Below are 18,078 nucleotides of genomic sequence, written 5' to 3' on the forward strand. Positions count from 1 at the left end.
ATTCAGAAGTTGTAAAGGAGTTGGGACGTATCAGAGATGTCCTCAAGTTAATATCGGTATAATGTCATTTATAGGTAATGGTGAAAAATTCGGTCCTACTTATGTATTTTATTATATAATAATGTATTGGATCATCTGTATCCAAGTAATAATTGGTCCTTCATGTGATTATTATTTTTTTGTCCACAGAATCTCTCTTCCATTTATTGTTAGAAACAACGATACGAAGCACTGGAATGGCAGATCATATCAGCCAGTCCCTTACTGCTTTTTCTTGTGCCTGCCTCTTCAGCTTGGTAGTTGCTTGGGGGGATACAGGCAAGATCCTACAGGCTGTTTCAGCAATTCTTACTAGTAATGGCAGCCATGCTTGCCAACCTATTCAGGTAACGATTTTATTGATAAAGATACTTTGCTGTCCTTTTTTATTCAAGAAAATTAATAGTAATCTCTTCCCAAAAGATATGGATGCTGCATTAGCTGGAAACTTCATGACTCAGGTCATGTAATTTGTAAGGATATTGGGGATTGATACAGAGATATATTTAAGATTATTAGACAGTCATTTTGATGTATGTGTAGGAGTGATATGTAACATTCTCCTTTGCATAAATTAAGTAAAAGCTGAAGGCCAAAAAGATGCCATGCAGAATTAAGTTATGAGAAGCATTTATTGGGTTTGTTTGGGTGTCAAGAAAAGCTTCAACTTGATAAATTAAGGTTTTTGAGATTCGGCTTCTGAGTAGGTGACGTTTAATAGTATAATCATAATGTCGTACAGTAAGTTCATAAGACAGATATAGAAAGATATGTTGACCAGTTGAACAGCCAGGAGAACTAATTGCAGTCTTGATGAATTTTTAGAGAAAGGAATGTAATTTGAGTTTGAAAACCAGTGATAGATCTCCCTTCTAAACTTTACCTTGTGCGCAGGGATTGTTGAAGGTCCCTTCTGTATGTTTAACGGGACTGGAGAGTGCTTTCCCTAGACTAGCGCAGCCAAGGATCCAGAGGGTTTCATGTACAAAATCAATGCTTTAGTCTTGGGCTTTGTGGGGAGTTCAGAACTTGGCAAGTATTCAAGAATTACTCAAGTTCAAGCACACTATATCACTTTGCTTGCCCATCCTTGGATTGAATTACTGACATGCACAAAACAAAGTCTGTAAAATTTTACTCTGTCTCTGTCTAAATGTGCAATGTACAATTTACGGTAATTTGTAATAAATGGTATGTGCATACAGTCAATATACTTTCAAAGAGAATTAAGCAAAAACAAAATTAATTCATACCACTAATAAACCAGCTACCATAAAATAAGAGGGAGAGGGGAAAGGGGAGGTGGGGGGGAAGTAATAAACCGGTTAGCCTAACATATCGAGCCTTGAAAAAAGTATTCAGCCCCCCCTCCCCTTGTTCACATAAATCAGTATTTTGATCAATTCAACTGAGAATTTTTATTTGTGGATCACATGCTCCTTTCTTCCACAATACAGTCAAAAAACAAAAAAAATTGTAAAGCATAAAAACTAAAAATTCAGAAACTGAAACGTCAGCAGTTGAAAAGTATTCATCTCCCTTTGCTCTGTATTCAGTTGAACCATTTCTTGCAGCTATCACAGCTAGTAGTCTTTTTGGATAAGTCTTTATTAGCTTTGCACAATGTGATGGAGCAAGGTTAGCTGGGAGCAGTGGAGGACAGCAATCTTGAGGTCTAGCCAGAGATGTTGGATTGGGTTAGGGTCAGGACTCTGGGCTAGTCAAGGATATCAATTTTCTTCATTTAAAGCACCCCATGGTTGCTCTGGCGGTGTGCTTTGGGTCATTGTCCTGCTGAAAGACTAACTTCCTTCCCAGTTTAAGTTTCATTGACAGAGGCTAGCAGGTTTTTAATCCAGGATCATGCTGCATTTTGCAGCATGTCTTTTCCCATCAATACTGAGCAGATTTCTAGTCTTTTCTGTCGCAGTAGCATGACGCTACCTCCACCATATTTCACAGTAGGGATGGTGTTACCCAGACATCCCACCCTGCAAAAACTCATTTCAGGGAGGTAGCACCATCAGTTTGCGGGAGACTCCCAGGAGAGGTGGGATGTCCGCAATAGAGTAGCTCCTTAGCAGCTAGTCAGCTAGTTTAAATAACGTTAGCTATGCTAATGAACAAATGACACCTGTTAAACTCACCTCAACATGTCTTTTACAGTCTTAACCCACCATGGACAATAGAAAAGTCACTGTTGCAAACAGTGCAGCGAGCAACACTGTCATTATTTTTGACCCCTGTTAGGCAGGGGTACACTTTAGTGTAGTCTGGGGTGACATACGTTTTATTTTTTTTGGAACACTGCCACTCTGACTTTTTTTGGAACTCCCTCACTCTTGCGCTCGCTTGCTTGCTCTCTCTTGCGGTCGCCCGCTTGCTCTCTCTTGCGGTCGCCCGCTTGCTCTCTCTTGCGGTCGCCCGCTTGCTCTCTCTTGCGGTCGCCCGCTTGCTCTCTCTTGCGGTCGCTCTCTTGCTCTCGCGCTCACTTGCTCTCTTGCTCTCTCTCACGCACGCGCTCTCTCGTCGCTGTCACTTGTGCTTGCTCTCTCACGCTTGCTTTCTTGCTCTTTCTCTCGCTCTCTCTCGCGCGTTCTCTCATGCTCGCTCTCAAAAAAAATTCAATTTCTGGGACATTGTATATAATTTGTGGGCATCAGGGAGGCACTATTAATATGCGGGAGACTCCCAGAACTTCCGGGAGAGGTGGGATGTCTGTGTTACCTTGGTGATGTGCAGTATTAAATTTACACCACATATACTGCTTGGTGTTGAGGCCAAAAAGTTCCACTTCAGTCTCATCCGACCTCAAGATCTTCTTCCACATCTTTACAGTATCTTCTAAGTGACACTTTGCAAAGTCTTTACAGGCAAGGATATGCTTTTTTTTAAGCCAGGGCTTCTTCCTTGCCACCCTTCCATAAATACCTTTTTTGCAAGGCCTTGGAGATTGTGGAGCCATGAACTTCATCTCCGTTTGTAGCTACTGACTTATGCAGCTCACTTAGAGTGACTGTTGGTCTCACAGTAGCCTTTTTTTACAAACACAAAATAATCTGCAGATGCTAGGGTCAAAGCAATACTCACAACGCGCTGGAGGAACTCAGCAGGGTCGAAATGTCAACCGATCTTTTCCACAGATGTTGCCCGACCTGCTGAGTTCCTCCAGCGCGTTGTGAGTGAGCCTTTTTTACAAACCACCTTCTCCAGCAACTAAGTTTAGAGGGGAAGCCTGATCTAGGCAGTGTTGCTGTGGTTTTGCGATGGACTGCACTGAGCTCTGAGGTATGTTCAGTGCCTTTGAGATGGTCTTGTACCCTTCTCCAGATTTGTACTTCTCTATTATCATTTCCCTGACATGCCTTGAATGCTCTTTTGTCTATTTTGGTTTGGTCTGATGAAAATCTACCACACTGTTGGACCTTACAGAGCAAGGGGGTATTTATTCTTATGAATTCAAGGAAAACAGATGATCCTCCAATTTTCTAAATCAAACAGTTGGGTGAGTTGTTATGGTAATATGCAGAATTGTGCCTGAGGGAAGTTAATGTAGTAATTTAAAAGAGGATAAATACTTCTTCTGCCTCACTATTCCGATTTTTAATTTTTAGCAAGTTGTTTACAGGTTTTGGAATTTTTCTTTTGATTCCACATGATGCACAAGATTTTGTAGCTCAAAATTCCTATTTCAATATATTTTAAATTTAGGAAATGAGACAGTAAAATGTGAAAATAGTTGTGGGGTTTGAATACTTTTTCAAGGCTCTGGAAGTAGCATAGAAATTTCTAAAGGCTACTATATACTTCATGGTAAAATACACTATAAGAAATAGTGTATGCGATTAGAAAAAGTCAACAGGAACAAACCTGGAGATTTTTAAGGATTAACTGATTGAAAAGATCGAACCAATGGATGAGCTATATTTGGATTTTTAAGAAAGTATTTGATAAGGACCTACAAACGTTGGTGTGGAAAATTAGAGCATTTTGGTTTGGGTTAATACAGAGGCAAGGATTGAAAATGGGTCAGTAGAATTTCTAAATGTGACAGGCAGTGACCAAGGATTAGTTGTCTGACTGCAGGAATTCACAATATATATCAACGATTTGGATGAAAAAATTGGATACTTCCAACGCAAAACTAAATAGGATGATGGGTTGTGAGGAGGATGCAAGAATGCTTCAAAACATTATAGATGGGTGTATTCTAATGTGGATAAATGTGAAATTATTCCACTTTAGTAGGCAAAACAAAAATGGGTTATTGCTTCAAAGGTGAAAGTGCTGGAGGTGGAGATTTGGGTGTCTGTGACTTGTTTTGCTGCAGCAATACAGTGCTGTGGGTAGCTTTGGCTTCCATAACCAAAAATGATATACATAGTGGAAGTTGACTAAGATGATAGGGTAGTTGTATACAGTCGGCCCTCCTTATCCGCGAGGGATTGGTTCCGGGACCCCTCGTGGATACCAGAAAACGCAGATGCTGAAGTCCCTTATTCAGCCTGTCTCAGTGCGGTGGACCTTAGGACCTAGCGGAACTCCGGACCTTATTTAACCTGTCTCAGTGCGGTGGACATTAGGACCCGGCGGCGGAGCTCGGAATCCGCAGTATTTCTGTTCACGAAAATAATCATGATCACAATTGAAAATAAAGTGGAAATAATAAAGCGATCGGAAAGAGGTGAAATGCCATCAGTCATTGGAAAAGCATTAGGCTACAGTCAGTCAACGATCGGAACAATTTTAAAGGATGAAGTGAGAAAGGCCCTGTCCCGATGAGAGCTACAATTATTATTAAGCAGCACAGTGGTTTAATTATTAGGTTTTTGATCCTCCACATCAACCTGGTACGGATGGGGAGCATGCTCGGGAGCGGTCTGTCACTGGATCGAACTTGGGAACTTCCGTTCCCGAGCCCGGTGCTGAAACATATGTTTCTTAAGTGTCTTATATGCATAGAAAGGTAAAATATATACTATGACAAACGTTTGACTAACTGATGCTAAATAATACCGGGTGTACCTGTTCCAACTTGCTTAGTAAGAGAACTTCTGGTTTTCTTTCGACCCCGATCCAGGATAACCTACACACATCCTCCTATATACTTTAAATCATCTCTAGATTACTTATAATACCTAATACAATGTAAATGCTATGTAAAATAGTTGTTATACTGCATTGTTTAGGGAATAATGACAAGAAAGAAAAGTCTGTACATGCTTGAACAACAAGTGCTGGAAGAGCACTTCTGGGTTTTCTCGGTTCGCGGTTGGTTGAACTCGCATAAAGGGAACTCGCAGATAAGGAGGGCCGACTGTATAAATATAGAAAAATTGATTTGACTAGTCCTGCGTCCTTCAGAGTTGAGAAGTGATTTCATTTAGATACAATAGTTTGACCAGGCTAGATGAACTGGATGCAAGGGACTATGTTTCTCTCAGCTGAGAGTCAACAGATGAGGATTCATAATCTCAGGATAATGGGTGTGTTGATAGAAACTAAGTTGCTGAATATATTTAAGAAAAATTTAGAAGTATTTCTAGGCAATGAGCTGTGAGAAAAGGACAAGATCAGTCATGATTCTTTTGATTACTGGAGCAGTCTTGAAGAGCTAAATGGCCTACAGCTCCTATTTTTCTATATTTCTGTGTCCTATTTTGTCAATATTTGGCTACAGTAGCATTCCTGTTGTATTTCATTACTGCCGTTTTGATTGTACATAAGGCAAAATACAAGAGGCAACTGTTACTACCTTGATAAGGCAAAATTCAGTTTCTTGAAGGAAATGTAATGCATAAATTCGGTCAATGGGTTCTCTTACTTCTATTTGTTGCTCCTGGTTGTCCTAGGGGATCAAGTTTAATGATGAGGTTGACATTTGCATTAATTTTTTAAAATGTGAAATATTGATTTATTGCAAAACTTATTTTAAAAATTGTTTGCATATGCATGAGGATATAAGCCCCACAGAAAATTCATCAGTTTATTTTTAATGGGCTTCATATTTCCCTTTCATTTTGTTCACATTGGAAGTATTTAATGTAGATGTGAGGTAGGCTGTTCTTGTATATTTCTGCTAACGGCCATAGTTACTTAAGATTTTTGCATCAATTGAATACCGCACCTTAGTGGTTCAGCATTGCTTATTCATTTGATAACTCTAGATTGTAAGCACTTGTGTGTGAATATTCATCTTAATTAATCATTATTGCATGCTTTTAGGTGCCAACCATTCTAAATGCACTTCAAAGGAGTGTGCAAGCCGTTTTAGTTGGAAAAATTCAAATTCAGGACTGGTTCAGTAATGGAATAAAGAAGATAGCTTTAATGCAGAAATGGATTTTAAAGGAAGTATTTACAGATGAAGATGATCAGTGTCTACTGCAGAGCGATGGCTCATTTCTGTATCTGTTGGCTAAAGATGGACTGTATAAAATTGGTTCCGGTTACAGTGGAACAGTCAGGGTAAGAAGATTCTATAAATTGCTTTCTACAATTCAAAATTTTCAAACTTGTTTATGAATGGCAAAAAAAGTCCTTTATTTTATAAAACTGAAAATTCGATTGTATTTAATTCCCTCTGTCGATTTATACTTTAGTTGATTGAAATACTTCGTATTTGCTTTGCTTCACAGTAATTGTTTTATCAAGTGTTTAATTTGGCAAATCAGTTCACTGATCATACAGTCAGATGTGTAAGGCCAGAATTACAATGGCAATTGTTACAGACTAGATAAGTTAACAATGATGGTTTTGTTTCCTGAATGATTTTAGTAAACAATTTGAATTGACAAACATCAGATAGCTTTCATGTTGAATTGTTGTGGTGTCAGTCCACAATATCCTGGAATTTTCAAATCCAGATATGACTTCCTTATTTTAAACAATCCAAAGCTCTAATTATTGCATAACTGCAGTTTTCACAACATTGTGGAAACAGATAGAAGCTGAAGATAAATTTCTGTGAATGGCCAAATTTAAGGGTTTTCTGCAGTTCCTCCATATCCTTGGGCTCTTATAAGGCTACATATGGTGGCTGCTAGCATTCCCTGTCTTTTTCTTGAAGTAGTCATGTGGTGAGATTCAGTGTGCTGTTCCTCAAGATAAATGAAATTGATATGGTGATTTGAGGAGTACTGCTTCAGCTACTGGAAAAAGAAACATAGAGATACATTCTTTGTTGGTAAGCTGAGTATTGTGTCACTGCAACAGGAAATACTACGTGTTGGACCAGTGTTTTATCTCACTAATACTTGTTAGAATGAAACTTATAGTGGAAATACTGGATAACTGCTCAAGATTTAGTAATTGCTCTCCAGAAGCAAGATCATCCAGACCTCAAACTGCAGACTGTGTTTGAGTTTGGGTGTACCCAGCTGGGCTCGAAACCATTATTGACTCATATTCAGAAGTATGTGAGGGTTTGTGCTATACCTGCAATGTCCACACAAACCAAGGTCCCTTATCTGCCTGACATTACCCTCTAATATTACAGTTTCATATTGAGACCTTGGCAAATGTTCAGAAACATTAATATATTGTGAGCTTTTTATAAAGTAATTGGTCTGGAAATCAATGTCAAGAAAACTGAAGGTCTGCTGAGGAAAGATGTACACCTACCTCACAAAAAATGGAGTATTGGTAAGGGGGACATCAAATACATACCACCTTGTGATAGAGAGAAATATCTATCAAGGATCCAGGGTTGATCCCTGGTGTGCTATCTCCACAGAAAACTAGAGATCTAAATTAGAAGAGCGGTTTGAAAATTTAGGAATCTCAGGGCCATCTCTCGGTTAAGGCAGGCATCGATGATGAAATTTAATACTGCCTGCAATGAGTCAGCTTGTCCTTGGGTTGATGGAGGAAAAGGGTATTTGAAAAATATAGCTCTCAGACCTGGCACATCACAGATGCAACCAACAGGGTTTTTGCAAAATCTTCCAAATTCGTTGGAAGAATGTGTATAAGCGTCAGTATCCATTGCCCAACACTGATGCCCTAGTTACCAGTTGGTTATATTCAGCATGTTGGCAGGTTCCCACAATCATCTAATTCCCCTCAATCTACTGGTTGAGCCTTCCTCTTCTCAAAAACTCCTAAACATTTGTCAGCACTATTTCTCCTTGGAATCCAGTCTGACTCTGCTTGTTTAGGTTAGTTTTCCAGATATGCTAATATTTTTCAACAGTATAGTGGTGGAATAGTGGAGATGAAAGAGATCTTGCAGCGTTTTGTAGGTGTCACTGGAATGGAAGAGGCTGGTTTTAGAAAATGAGGCCTTTATGTGGTAAGGTGGTGAGATTTGATCAAGGTCTCATAACCTGTAGCTTTAGGGAAAGTCCATAATTTTAGTACTGTAAATAACGTTTGAAAAAAATCACCATGAAATAGATTATATTTATCCCTACTAGTGGTTTGTGGTTAGAGCTACTAAATTAAAATGCTTGTGTGGTTTGACAGGTAATTTGGATGACCTGTTTAAATGGTACTATAAACAAAATTATAAAAATATGTGCAAGATATATGCATGGAAAAATCAGTTGGAAGTGTTAATATCTAAACCAGGGGTTCCCAACCTGGGGCCTATCCATGGCATAAAAAAGGTTGGGAACCCCAGATCTAAAGCTATTTCAGCACAGTAGGTTTTGGTGAGGGTAGATTTAGAGTATTGTGTGCATTTTTGATCTCTCTCTAAAAGAATAGACTTGCTGGAGGGAATGTGACATAGCTTCACCAGACTCATTCAAGGGACTGCATGGACATTGGAATAGCAATTGAATTGACTGGGCCTGATTTCATTAGAGTTTAGAAAAATGAGGGGTGTCTCTACAGGATGGCTGCAAGGAGCATATGTTCTTTGATCTAGAACTAGGGATATAGTATTGAACTGTAGGTAATTTAGGACTCAGAAGTTTTTTGTTTTTTTCTTTCAAGAGGTTAGACCCTCAGAACTGAAAGGTCCAAGTTGTTGAATGCATTTTCTGGACACCTTGTCTCTGAGGAGTGGGAGTATGGTACTAAGCTGGTGGATCCGCCATGATTGTATTGAACAATAGACAAAGAGCATTTTAGTTTTGGATGTTTCTCTGTTTAGGTTCAGTGAAATTCTCCGTATTCTCATTTTTTTAAAAGTAGCATTTGAGTTTGGCAAAATCATAAACTTGTTTACTTTTGATAAAAGTGGCTTAAGTATTCTATGTTGTGCCTTATATCATGAAATTAATGAAAGGTTGCCTGATCAAAAATTCCTGTTAACTTGTCGGACGTTTTGTGGGCAAATTTTGTTAGTTCATTAGTTTGTCTAGTTCTCATTCTTATACATGTTGGTGTTTGCCTCCAAGTTCTTGTTTTAATGAGCTCCCACTTTGATGTATGTGCTAATCCAAAGCTCTGCTGTACATTTCTTAGCTTGTACTGTTCATTCATTACCCTGAAGTTTCCTGGCCTATTTTCAATGGTTCCATTTAATATCAGAGAATGTATAGAGTATGCAACCTGAAATTCTTGCTCTTTGCAGACATCTATGAAAAACAGAATAGTACCCCAAAGAATGAATGACTGTAAAATGTTAGAACCCAAAGCCCCCTCGCCCCCATTCCATGCAGCAGCAAAGCATCAACCCCTCCCTCACTTATTTCAATAGAAAGCATCAGCACCTACCAAACAAGCAATAGCACCCCGCCCCCCCCAAAGAGAGACCATAATTTGCAATACAACAAAAACTAATTGTTCACTGGAAAATTCGCCGTGCCACAGGGTCTCTTTCTCCCTAATAAAGGGACGGATAGGTGCCATCTGTCCCACAACAAGAGGGGAGACCAATGAAACAAAACAACTTGCTGATTGTGATGTTAAAAGTCTGCTGCGTCGCTTTTATTCAGAGTTCTCCGACTCAAAAACCAGCAAACTCCCCCATCATCATGAGAGAGAGAAATGATCACCTGAGTACAGAGTCCTCTGACAGCTGATCCGCTGTTCACAATATTCTATTTCTTCCACAACGCCACAGTTGTGACACCAGCATGGAATTAACCTGGCCGCAGGACCTCACTCTGAAGGCGCGCGCATCTTCCAGGCTGTGTCGTTGGGATATTGAAAAATAGCCGTGTGGTTAGCCCTGAGAGTGGGAGCCAACACTATATAGAACTGCTGTTTGAGTGCAGCTGTAGATCACTGACTCCAACAGAGCCCCATTCATCTTGAAAAGGAAAATTGAGGCATTAAAGGGAAGGAATTAAGCTGTTTTCACAGATGAGCACAAACAAGCTGCATTCTGGCAACACCTTAGTTCTGTCTCCAGATATTTTGATGTTTTGTTTACTGATGTCTTTAATAATGTTCGTATCCTCATGATGCATTGTTTGTTGGGTCTCTGTTTCCCTGTCTTTGTAACATCATGAGACAGAAAACCTATGTAGTTTTTTGTACTCTATCAATATCCTGCATTGGCCACTTCGATCATAGATTCAAGAATTCCCTGTCTATTTTGGCATCAAAATTCATTGCAATTACCCGGAACAAAGTTAGGAACTCTTCAGCTACATTTACTTTCCATCAAAAAATCTATTATTTTAAGGATTTAAAAAAAGCCAGGCATATAGTTCGTTAATTTAGAAATACTTGATGCGTTGAATAGTTCGACATGCTCCAGTAACCTTTACTCTTCTCCAGTTTAATTTGTCCTGATCTTTCATATTAGCACCCAACCTGCCATAAAATAACCTTGAATATCCTCTCCATTATGAGCATCTTTGGTGTCCAGGTATAATTTACAGGCCTTTCTACCCTTCCAATAAGGCACTGTAGCTTTGTTGCCCATCCTGGAATAATTACAATTGCACATGAACTAAGACAAATTATTCTGTTCCGTTCCTGTCACATTAATTTGCAGATTTAGACATTTCATTCCTTGACTGTGTAAAAATAATTCAATGGTTTGTAACTAGATCTGCAAATTTAATATTCAGTGTTCTTATACAGCTCTGAACCCCAAGGTCAGTGTTTCCTCACATCCATTATGTCACCTTGATTCGGTTTAGTTTTGATATAGCTGACACTCAGATAATTCTGCAGTGAACTCACACAACTGCAGTTGCTAGAAATCTGAATTAAAAACAGAAAATAGGAAAAAATAAATGGTTTTGACAAAAACTACAACCTGAAATGTTAATTTTTCTTCATTCCACAGCTGATACGTGACCTAGATTATGCAACATTTTCTCCTCTATCTCATTTTTATTATTAATTTTGTACAGTATCTTTATTTTGTATGATTAACTTGTTAAGTATGCCCTCTGATGTTTGTCCCAAGCACCGTCTTCCTACGTTTTCTGTCTTTATCCTGTCCTTATTGTTTTACTCTTAGATTAGCTAGACTAGTTCTTTTTTCCTCAGACTATTGATTTTAGAATCCTTTTACAAATTCACCTGTGATGTCATATCACTGCTCTCTGATATAGCCTTGTCTGATGTTTCATTCATATACTCTATTTTAGCTCTGGACTGATATCACCGTTCTTTATTTAGAGATACAGCATGCTAATTGTGTATTCAAATAATGTGGAAATTTTATTGTCCTGTACAACATCCAAGCTAGGGTGGAGTTGATCTAAAATAAAGACAACACACCTATTGTATAAGTTATCTGTTTTTGTATCTACTGGTTCTTGTGTTTGAGAAGAGTGAATGGAACTCAACCTGGAGCGTTTCTTGTCTGAAAGAATTTGTATTGCAAGATTGGTATTGGTTGAGGTCTTGCTGTTATTGATGAGGAAAAAATTATTGAGCCACTTGGGTTTAAAAAAAAAAAGTGAATTTGAGTAGTACTTGTGTACAGGCACTGTATCTTCACAAAACAGTGTAAACTCAATCGATATATTGACAGCTGAGTCACTGAATATCCCAATAATAAATTTTGATTTGAATGAAACAATAACAGCAGTGACAGTGCTTTGAAAGACTTCTCAACAAAGCCACACTTGTGTAATTTTAGTCATAAATTTCTCCCTATGTAGTTCTGAGACATTTTCTGCTATGCATGACCATTTGGCTTGGTCATTTACAGTGACTTTATTTCTTACATCCTTCACATACATGAGGTAAAAATCTTTGTTACATCTCCAACTGAATATGCAATTTATAGTAATTTGTAATAAATAATATGTACAACAGGACAGTCAATATGGCATAGAAATATAATTGTATCAGCGTGAATTAATCAGTCTGATGGCCTGCTGAAGAAGCTGATCCGCAACCTGTTGGTCCTGGCTTTTATGCTGGAACGGTTTGTGGTTGGGGTGACTTGGGTCCCAAATGATCCTTCGGGCCGTTTTTATGCACCTATCTCTGTGGATGTCCTGAATGGTGGGAAGTTCACATCTATAGATTCACTGGGCTGTCTGCACCACTCTCTGCAGAGTCCTGCGATTGAGGGAAGTACAGTTCCCATTCCAGGCAGTGATGCAACTATTTAGGATGCTCTCAATTGTGCCTCTGTAGAAAGTCCTTAGGATTTGGGGATTCGTGCCGAACCTCTTCAACCACCTGAGGTGAAAGAGGTGCTGTTGTGCTTTTTTCACTACACAGCCATTATGTACTGACCACGTGAGATCCTCGGTGATGTTTGAACCCCAGATCCATTGATGTCAAGAGGGATTAGCCTGTCTCCATTCCTCCTGTAGTCCACATTTTTTTCAAAAATGTAACAGATTGATGCAGCTGTTCAAACAATTGTTCAATCAGTATTTTGTATGCTTAATTAAACACTTGAAGTTTCAATGGTGTTTTAAATATTGTGTGGATTCTGAAAAACTGATGTACCATATGTTTTTCTGAATGTCAAGATACCTCTTGTAACATGATCAGCTGAGATTGTTGGTAGTGATGGTAGATCACTATAAGAAATGTAATTGAAATGGGCAAGGGTTTGAACGTTTATTGTTTTAGGAAGTCTATGTTGTTTGTTGGTATACTGTTATTTATCCGGTTATACTTCCAAGGTTCAGGAACCTGGTTCATCACAGTTGCAGTTGATTGCACTCTATTAACAATCAAAATGTTGCTTAGTGCTAGAGCCAGTGACCTCTAGCAATTTTTTTTCAGCCTCTTTATGAATAATACTTGTGTTTTTTTTTAAAGGTTTCAGGGCTATCTGTGATGAGACTGAGTTCTATTCAGTGCCCATTGTGATTTGATTTCATAGGTGACCCAGCATTTTTCATTGCTCAAATTTCCTTCAAATATTACTTTGTTTCCAGTAGATTAAAAAAAATCTATACAGTGAGAATCTCTTGAGGTAGATCCACATTAGAAAAAAAAGAAACAGATGGTTGTTTTAGGCCAATAAGAAAGACTAAATGTTCAACTGCAGTGCCTTGCCCCTTCGAAGCCATTTAGGTTCTATGGAGAAAGATATCAAAGATTCAAGTTTGTTTGATGTCATTTCCTGTATTCAAGTGTAAGGAGAACAAAATAACTGTTACTCTGGATCCAATGCAGCACCCAAATAAAACAGAAGATAAAGAATACAATTATAATTTTAAAAAGCACAAATGTAAATACATAAGATGGCTCATTAATTGACAGTGTATCCATAAAGTGACAGTAGAGAAATAATAAAGTATTGGTACTTTGTAAAAGTGTAAAAGATTTAGTAAAATGAAGGATTGAGGAAGATCAGATTCTTGTTTTTAGCATTGCTATGTTACTGGTTGCAACATTGCTAACGCTAAAATTCTGATGCAGGGGAGTGCTATGTTTTTATTTGGTTGTCTTGTTTCCTGTCTTTGAAATTGGTGCAACTAGGATTTGTACCATCTGAAGCTATTCTTAGAGTGTAAAAAAAAGGTTGCATCTGTTTGCTTTTTGCAGTGGCCCACATCAGGATAGATTATGAACATTTGTTCAGTACAAATGTGCACAAGGTTTTTTTTTGAAAACTGAATAGAAATTCAGCGATAGTGGAATTCAGAGTAAAGACCTTATGTGGTCTTTATAGTGGAAACCCTTTTCAATTGAAGTGATTTAACAGGTACAATGTTTTAATTACTCATTCATAATTGTGACAAAGTGATTCCTAACCCGAAGTGCAAGACCCCTCAAATGAGGGTTGGTGGAGAAAAGACTGCAATGTGTCTACAAAGCTTTAATAATATCAACTTTCTTACCAAATTATCTCAGAGTATAAATAAAAATCTATTTGGTATTCTAGCTTCCCTGCCTGTGGGGCTGTTTAATAACCTTGGGATTCCCAGGGGTAGCCCCCATTTAGCAGCAGTAGTTGTGATGTTGTCAGGCACTTATGAGCGACTGTATTATATTGAATTTGAATATATTTTGATTCTAATAGATTTTGTGAATTTGTTGCTATTGCACATGAAGTGTGTAATTAAGTTCTTTATAGCACGAGCTACAATAAAATTATTACATAGCACTAGATGCCATTATATACATTCCTTCAGTGTTGAATTCCTTCACAGTCCTTCAAAACATAAGCTGAAATGTTGTAAACTTAAACTTAATTTAAATAGTTTAAGCATTTAGAAAACATTTAATATTAAAATATTTATGTCTATATCATTCATGGATGCTTAAACAATTGGGATTCTGGTTATGAAAATACTCAATCTTTATCAGTTTTGTCACTGACACTGTGCCTTCATCAAAAACAAGGGGGGAATTCAAAACTTGTGATCAGCAGTGAGCTCTCTGCACTTTTAGCGACAGGCTGTAATCACACACGCGTTGTGTGGATCTGGTGATGCCTAGTTGCTGAAGTGCCAACCCTTACCTCAACAGTGATTCAGTGTGCCATTGAGGGTAATGACTGTGGAAGACAGAGGAGGAAATTGGCAGAATGTATCCTACACGTGCACTTAGATTACCTAATTATTGATGGTTGGCCTTATTCCTGATTTTTGGGCTATAAAATCTCTCACAAAATTGAATATTTTTAACAGTCAGCAGGTTAGATGCCCTAGTAAGAATGAATCAAAATATTAAAATTTAAAGTTATACAATAAATTCAAACAATTAAAATAGACTAAAAATGCAATGGAATAGAAGTCCAAGCCATTGTTCTTTGAATAGACTCCTCTCATAAACGATAGACTTGTTACACCATCACATTCGGAGTACATTGTTGGAGTTCATTTGAAAAGTATCAATTATTGCCAGTTCTATAGATTTGCTAAGTATTCACACAGAAAAGAATCGCAGAGTTGTATGTGGTAACTTGTATCTACTCTGATAAATTTTACTTGGAACTTTTACAATTTAGTGTCATTTTTGATAAATGCAAAACTATCTCCAGTAATATCTTTATTTCTCTCCCAAACCCCCAAATCTCAGCGGATTGATTTATATAGGATAGAAGAAGCATCAAAATTTGCTAATTTCTATGAAAGCACTTATAGCCAGAACCAAAAGATATTAAATATAATCCCAGCATTATCTAAACTTCTGGTAGATTCTTCCAGAATCCCTGTCTATTTCCGGTATTACGTTTAGGGTTAAATGGGGTACAGGTTTCTAGGCATGCAGGCAATCAAGTCTGCATGCCTCAAAATTGACCCATGTTTTAAACTAAATTCTGGCTGTAGAATAAAGTTTCTTTTTAAAAAAAAATAATAAATAAATTGGAGTTGAATTGTAAGACCTATGATGAAAGTGAATTTCAGCAGCTGAAGGAGCAATGTTTTGCAACACCTGCCCATTTCGATTGAGCATTCATCTGATTGTCCTTCATCTGCATCTGTACCTCCACCTTCCGGCCTCTCCATTCCTTGGTCAAAAATTGTTGTTGAAGATTTACTGTCAAACAATGTGATCTTTCACTTGGCTATTTATAACCATAAAATACCAAAAATCAGGAATTAGGACTTGCCATCAAATTCACAATTTTCCAGCTTTCCTGACTTTGAAATTATCCACTCATTCCTCCCCTAACCCTAAGATGAGAATGGGATCAGGGAAGGGACAGAGAGAAAGTGGAGTTGACAGAATTTTCTAAGGTAAGAATGGTAGGGTTGATGAAGGGTTTCTGCTTGGAACATCAAATGTTTATTCATTTCCAGCCTGACCAGCTGAGTTCCTCCAGCATTTTGTGTGCATTGCTCTGGATTTACAGCATCTGCAGAATCTCTTGCTTATAATAACAGGGTTATGTTTCTTTTGAGCAAAGTCAGTCAACACTTAAAACATTTTTTTCTTTGGTAATTGTTAACAAAAGTAAAAATTATGTATGTATGACTTGGACTGTTAAAAGACATTACTACTCCACAGTGCTACATTATATAAATTTAAAAAGGTATTTTTTATTGTTTAAAAGGGCCATGTATACAACTCAACTTCCCGGATAAGGAATAGGAAGGACAGAAGATCATGGCTGGGATTTGCACAGGTATGCCAAATGTGAAAAATCTCATTGCACTATAGTGCTTGGGGTTCCTTTGTTAACTTAATTTGTTATTCATTCAGGAAAAAATCCCAAAAGATTTTGATGTTTCGAGATCTCTTGCGGGATGTTAGGGATAAATTTGTCCCGGTGAGGAAGATAAAGAATGGTAGGGTGAAGGAACCATGGGTGAGAAGTGAACTGGAAAATCTAGTCAGGTGGAAGAAGGCAGCATACATGAGGTTTAGGAAGCAGGGATCAGATGGGTCTATTGAGGAATATAGGGAAGCAAGAAAGGAGCTTAAGGGGCTGAGAAGAGCAAGAAGGAGGCATGAGAACGCCTTGGCGAGTAGGGTAAAGGAAAACCCCAAGGCATTCTTCAATTATGTGAAGAAAAAAAGGATGACAGGAGTGAAGGTAGGACCGATTAGAGATAAAGGTGGGAAGATGTGCCTGGAGGCTGTGGAAGTGAGCAAGGTCCTCAATGAATACTTCTCTTCGGTATTCACCAATAGGAGGGAACTTGATGATGGTGAGGGCAATATGATTGAGGTTGATGTTCTGGAGCAGTTGATATTAAGGGAGAGGAGGTGTTGGAGTTGTTAAGATACGTTAGGACAGATAAGTCCCCGCGGCCTGATGGAATATTCCCCAGGCTGCTCCACAAGACGAGAGAAAGAGGTTGCTGAGCCTCTGGCTAGGATCTTTATGTCCTCATTGTCCACGGGAATGGTACCGGAGGATTGGAGGGAGGCGAATGTTGTCCCCTTGTTCAAAAAAGGTAGTAGGGATAGTCTGGGTAATTATAGACCAGTGAGCCTTGCATCTGTGGTGGGAAAGCTGTTGGAAAAGATTCTTAGAGATAGGATCTCTGGGCATTTGGAGAATCATGGTCTGATCAGGGACAGTCAGCATGCCTTTGTGAAGGGCAGATCATGTCTAACAAGCCTGATAGAGTTCTTTGAAGTGGTGACCAGGCATATAGATGAGGGTAGTGCAGTGGATGTGATCTATATGGATTTTAGTAAGGCATTTGACAAGGTTCCACCTGGTAGGCTTATTCAGAAAGTTGGAAGGCTTGGGATCCAGGGAAGTTTGGCCAGGTGGATTCAGAATTGGCTTGCCTGCAGAAGGCAGAGGGTGGTGGTGGAGGGAGTATATTCAGATTGGAGGATTGTGACTAGTGGTGTCCCACAAGGATCTGTTCTGGGACCTCTACTTTTCGTGATTTTTATTAATGACCTGGATGTCGGGGTAGAAGGGTGGGTTGGAAAGTTTGCAGACGACACAAAGGTTGGTGGTGTTGTAGATAGTGTAGAGGATTGTCAAAGATTGCAGAGAGGCATTGATAGGATGCAGAAGTGGGCTGAGAAGTGGCAGATGGAGTTCAACCCGGAGAAGTGTGAGGTGGTACACTTTGGAAGGACAAACTCCAAGGCAGAGTACAAAGTAAATGGCAGGATACTTGGTAGTGTGGAGGAGCAGAGGGATTTCGGGGTACATGTCCACAGATCCCTGAAAGTTGCCTCACAGGTGGATAGGGTAGTTAAGAAAGCTTATGGCGTTTTAGCTTTCATAAGTCGAGGGATAAGAGTTTAAGAGTCGCGATGTAATGATGCAGCTCTATAAAACTCTAGTTC

At 38.7% G+C, this 18,078-nt stretch overlaps 1 protein-coding gene across 14 annotated transcripts in view; it reads left to right on the top strand.

Moving 5' to 3' along the window:
• Positions 1–18,078, top strand: part of mycbp2 (MYC binding protein 2) — a 225,403-nt gene that overhangs the window by 38,775 nt on the left and 168,550 nt on the right. For all 14 annotated transcript variants that reach the window (XM_072258771.1, XM_072258758.1, XM_072258761.1 and 11 more), the window contains 3 exons: positions 190–386; positions 6,265–6,507; positions 16,373–16,444. In XM_072258771.1, coding sequence (XP_072114872.1) covers positions 190–386; positions 6,265–6,507; positions 16,373–16,444 — 512 coding nt within the window. The remainder of the gene's footprint in view (positions 1–189; positions 387–6,264; positions 6,508–16,372; positions 16,445–18,078) is intronic.

This window comes from Mobula birostris, chromosome 5, assembly GCF_030028105.1.
Source record: "Mobula birostris isolate sMobBir1 chromosome 5, sMobBir1.hap1, whole genome shotgun sequence".
Taxonomy (NCBI): domain Eukaryota; kingdom Metazoa; phylum Chordata; class Chondrichthyes; order Myliobatiformes; family Myliobatidae; genus Mobula; species Mobula birostris.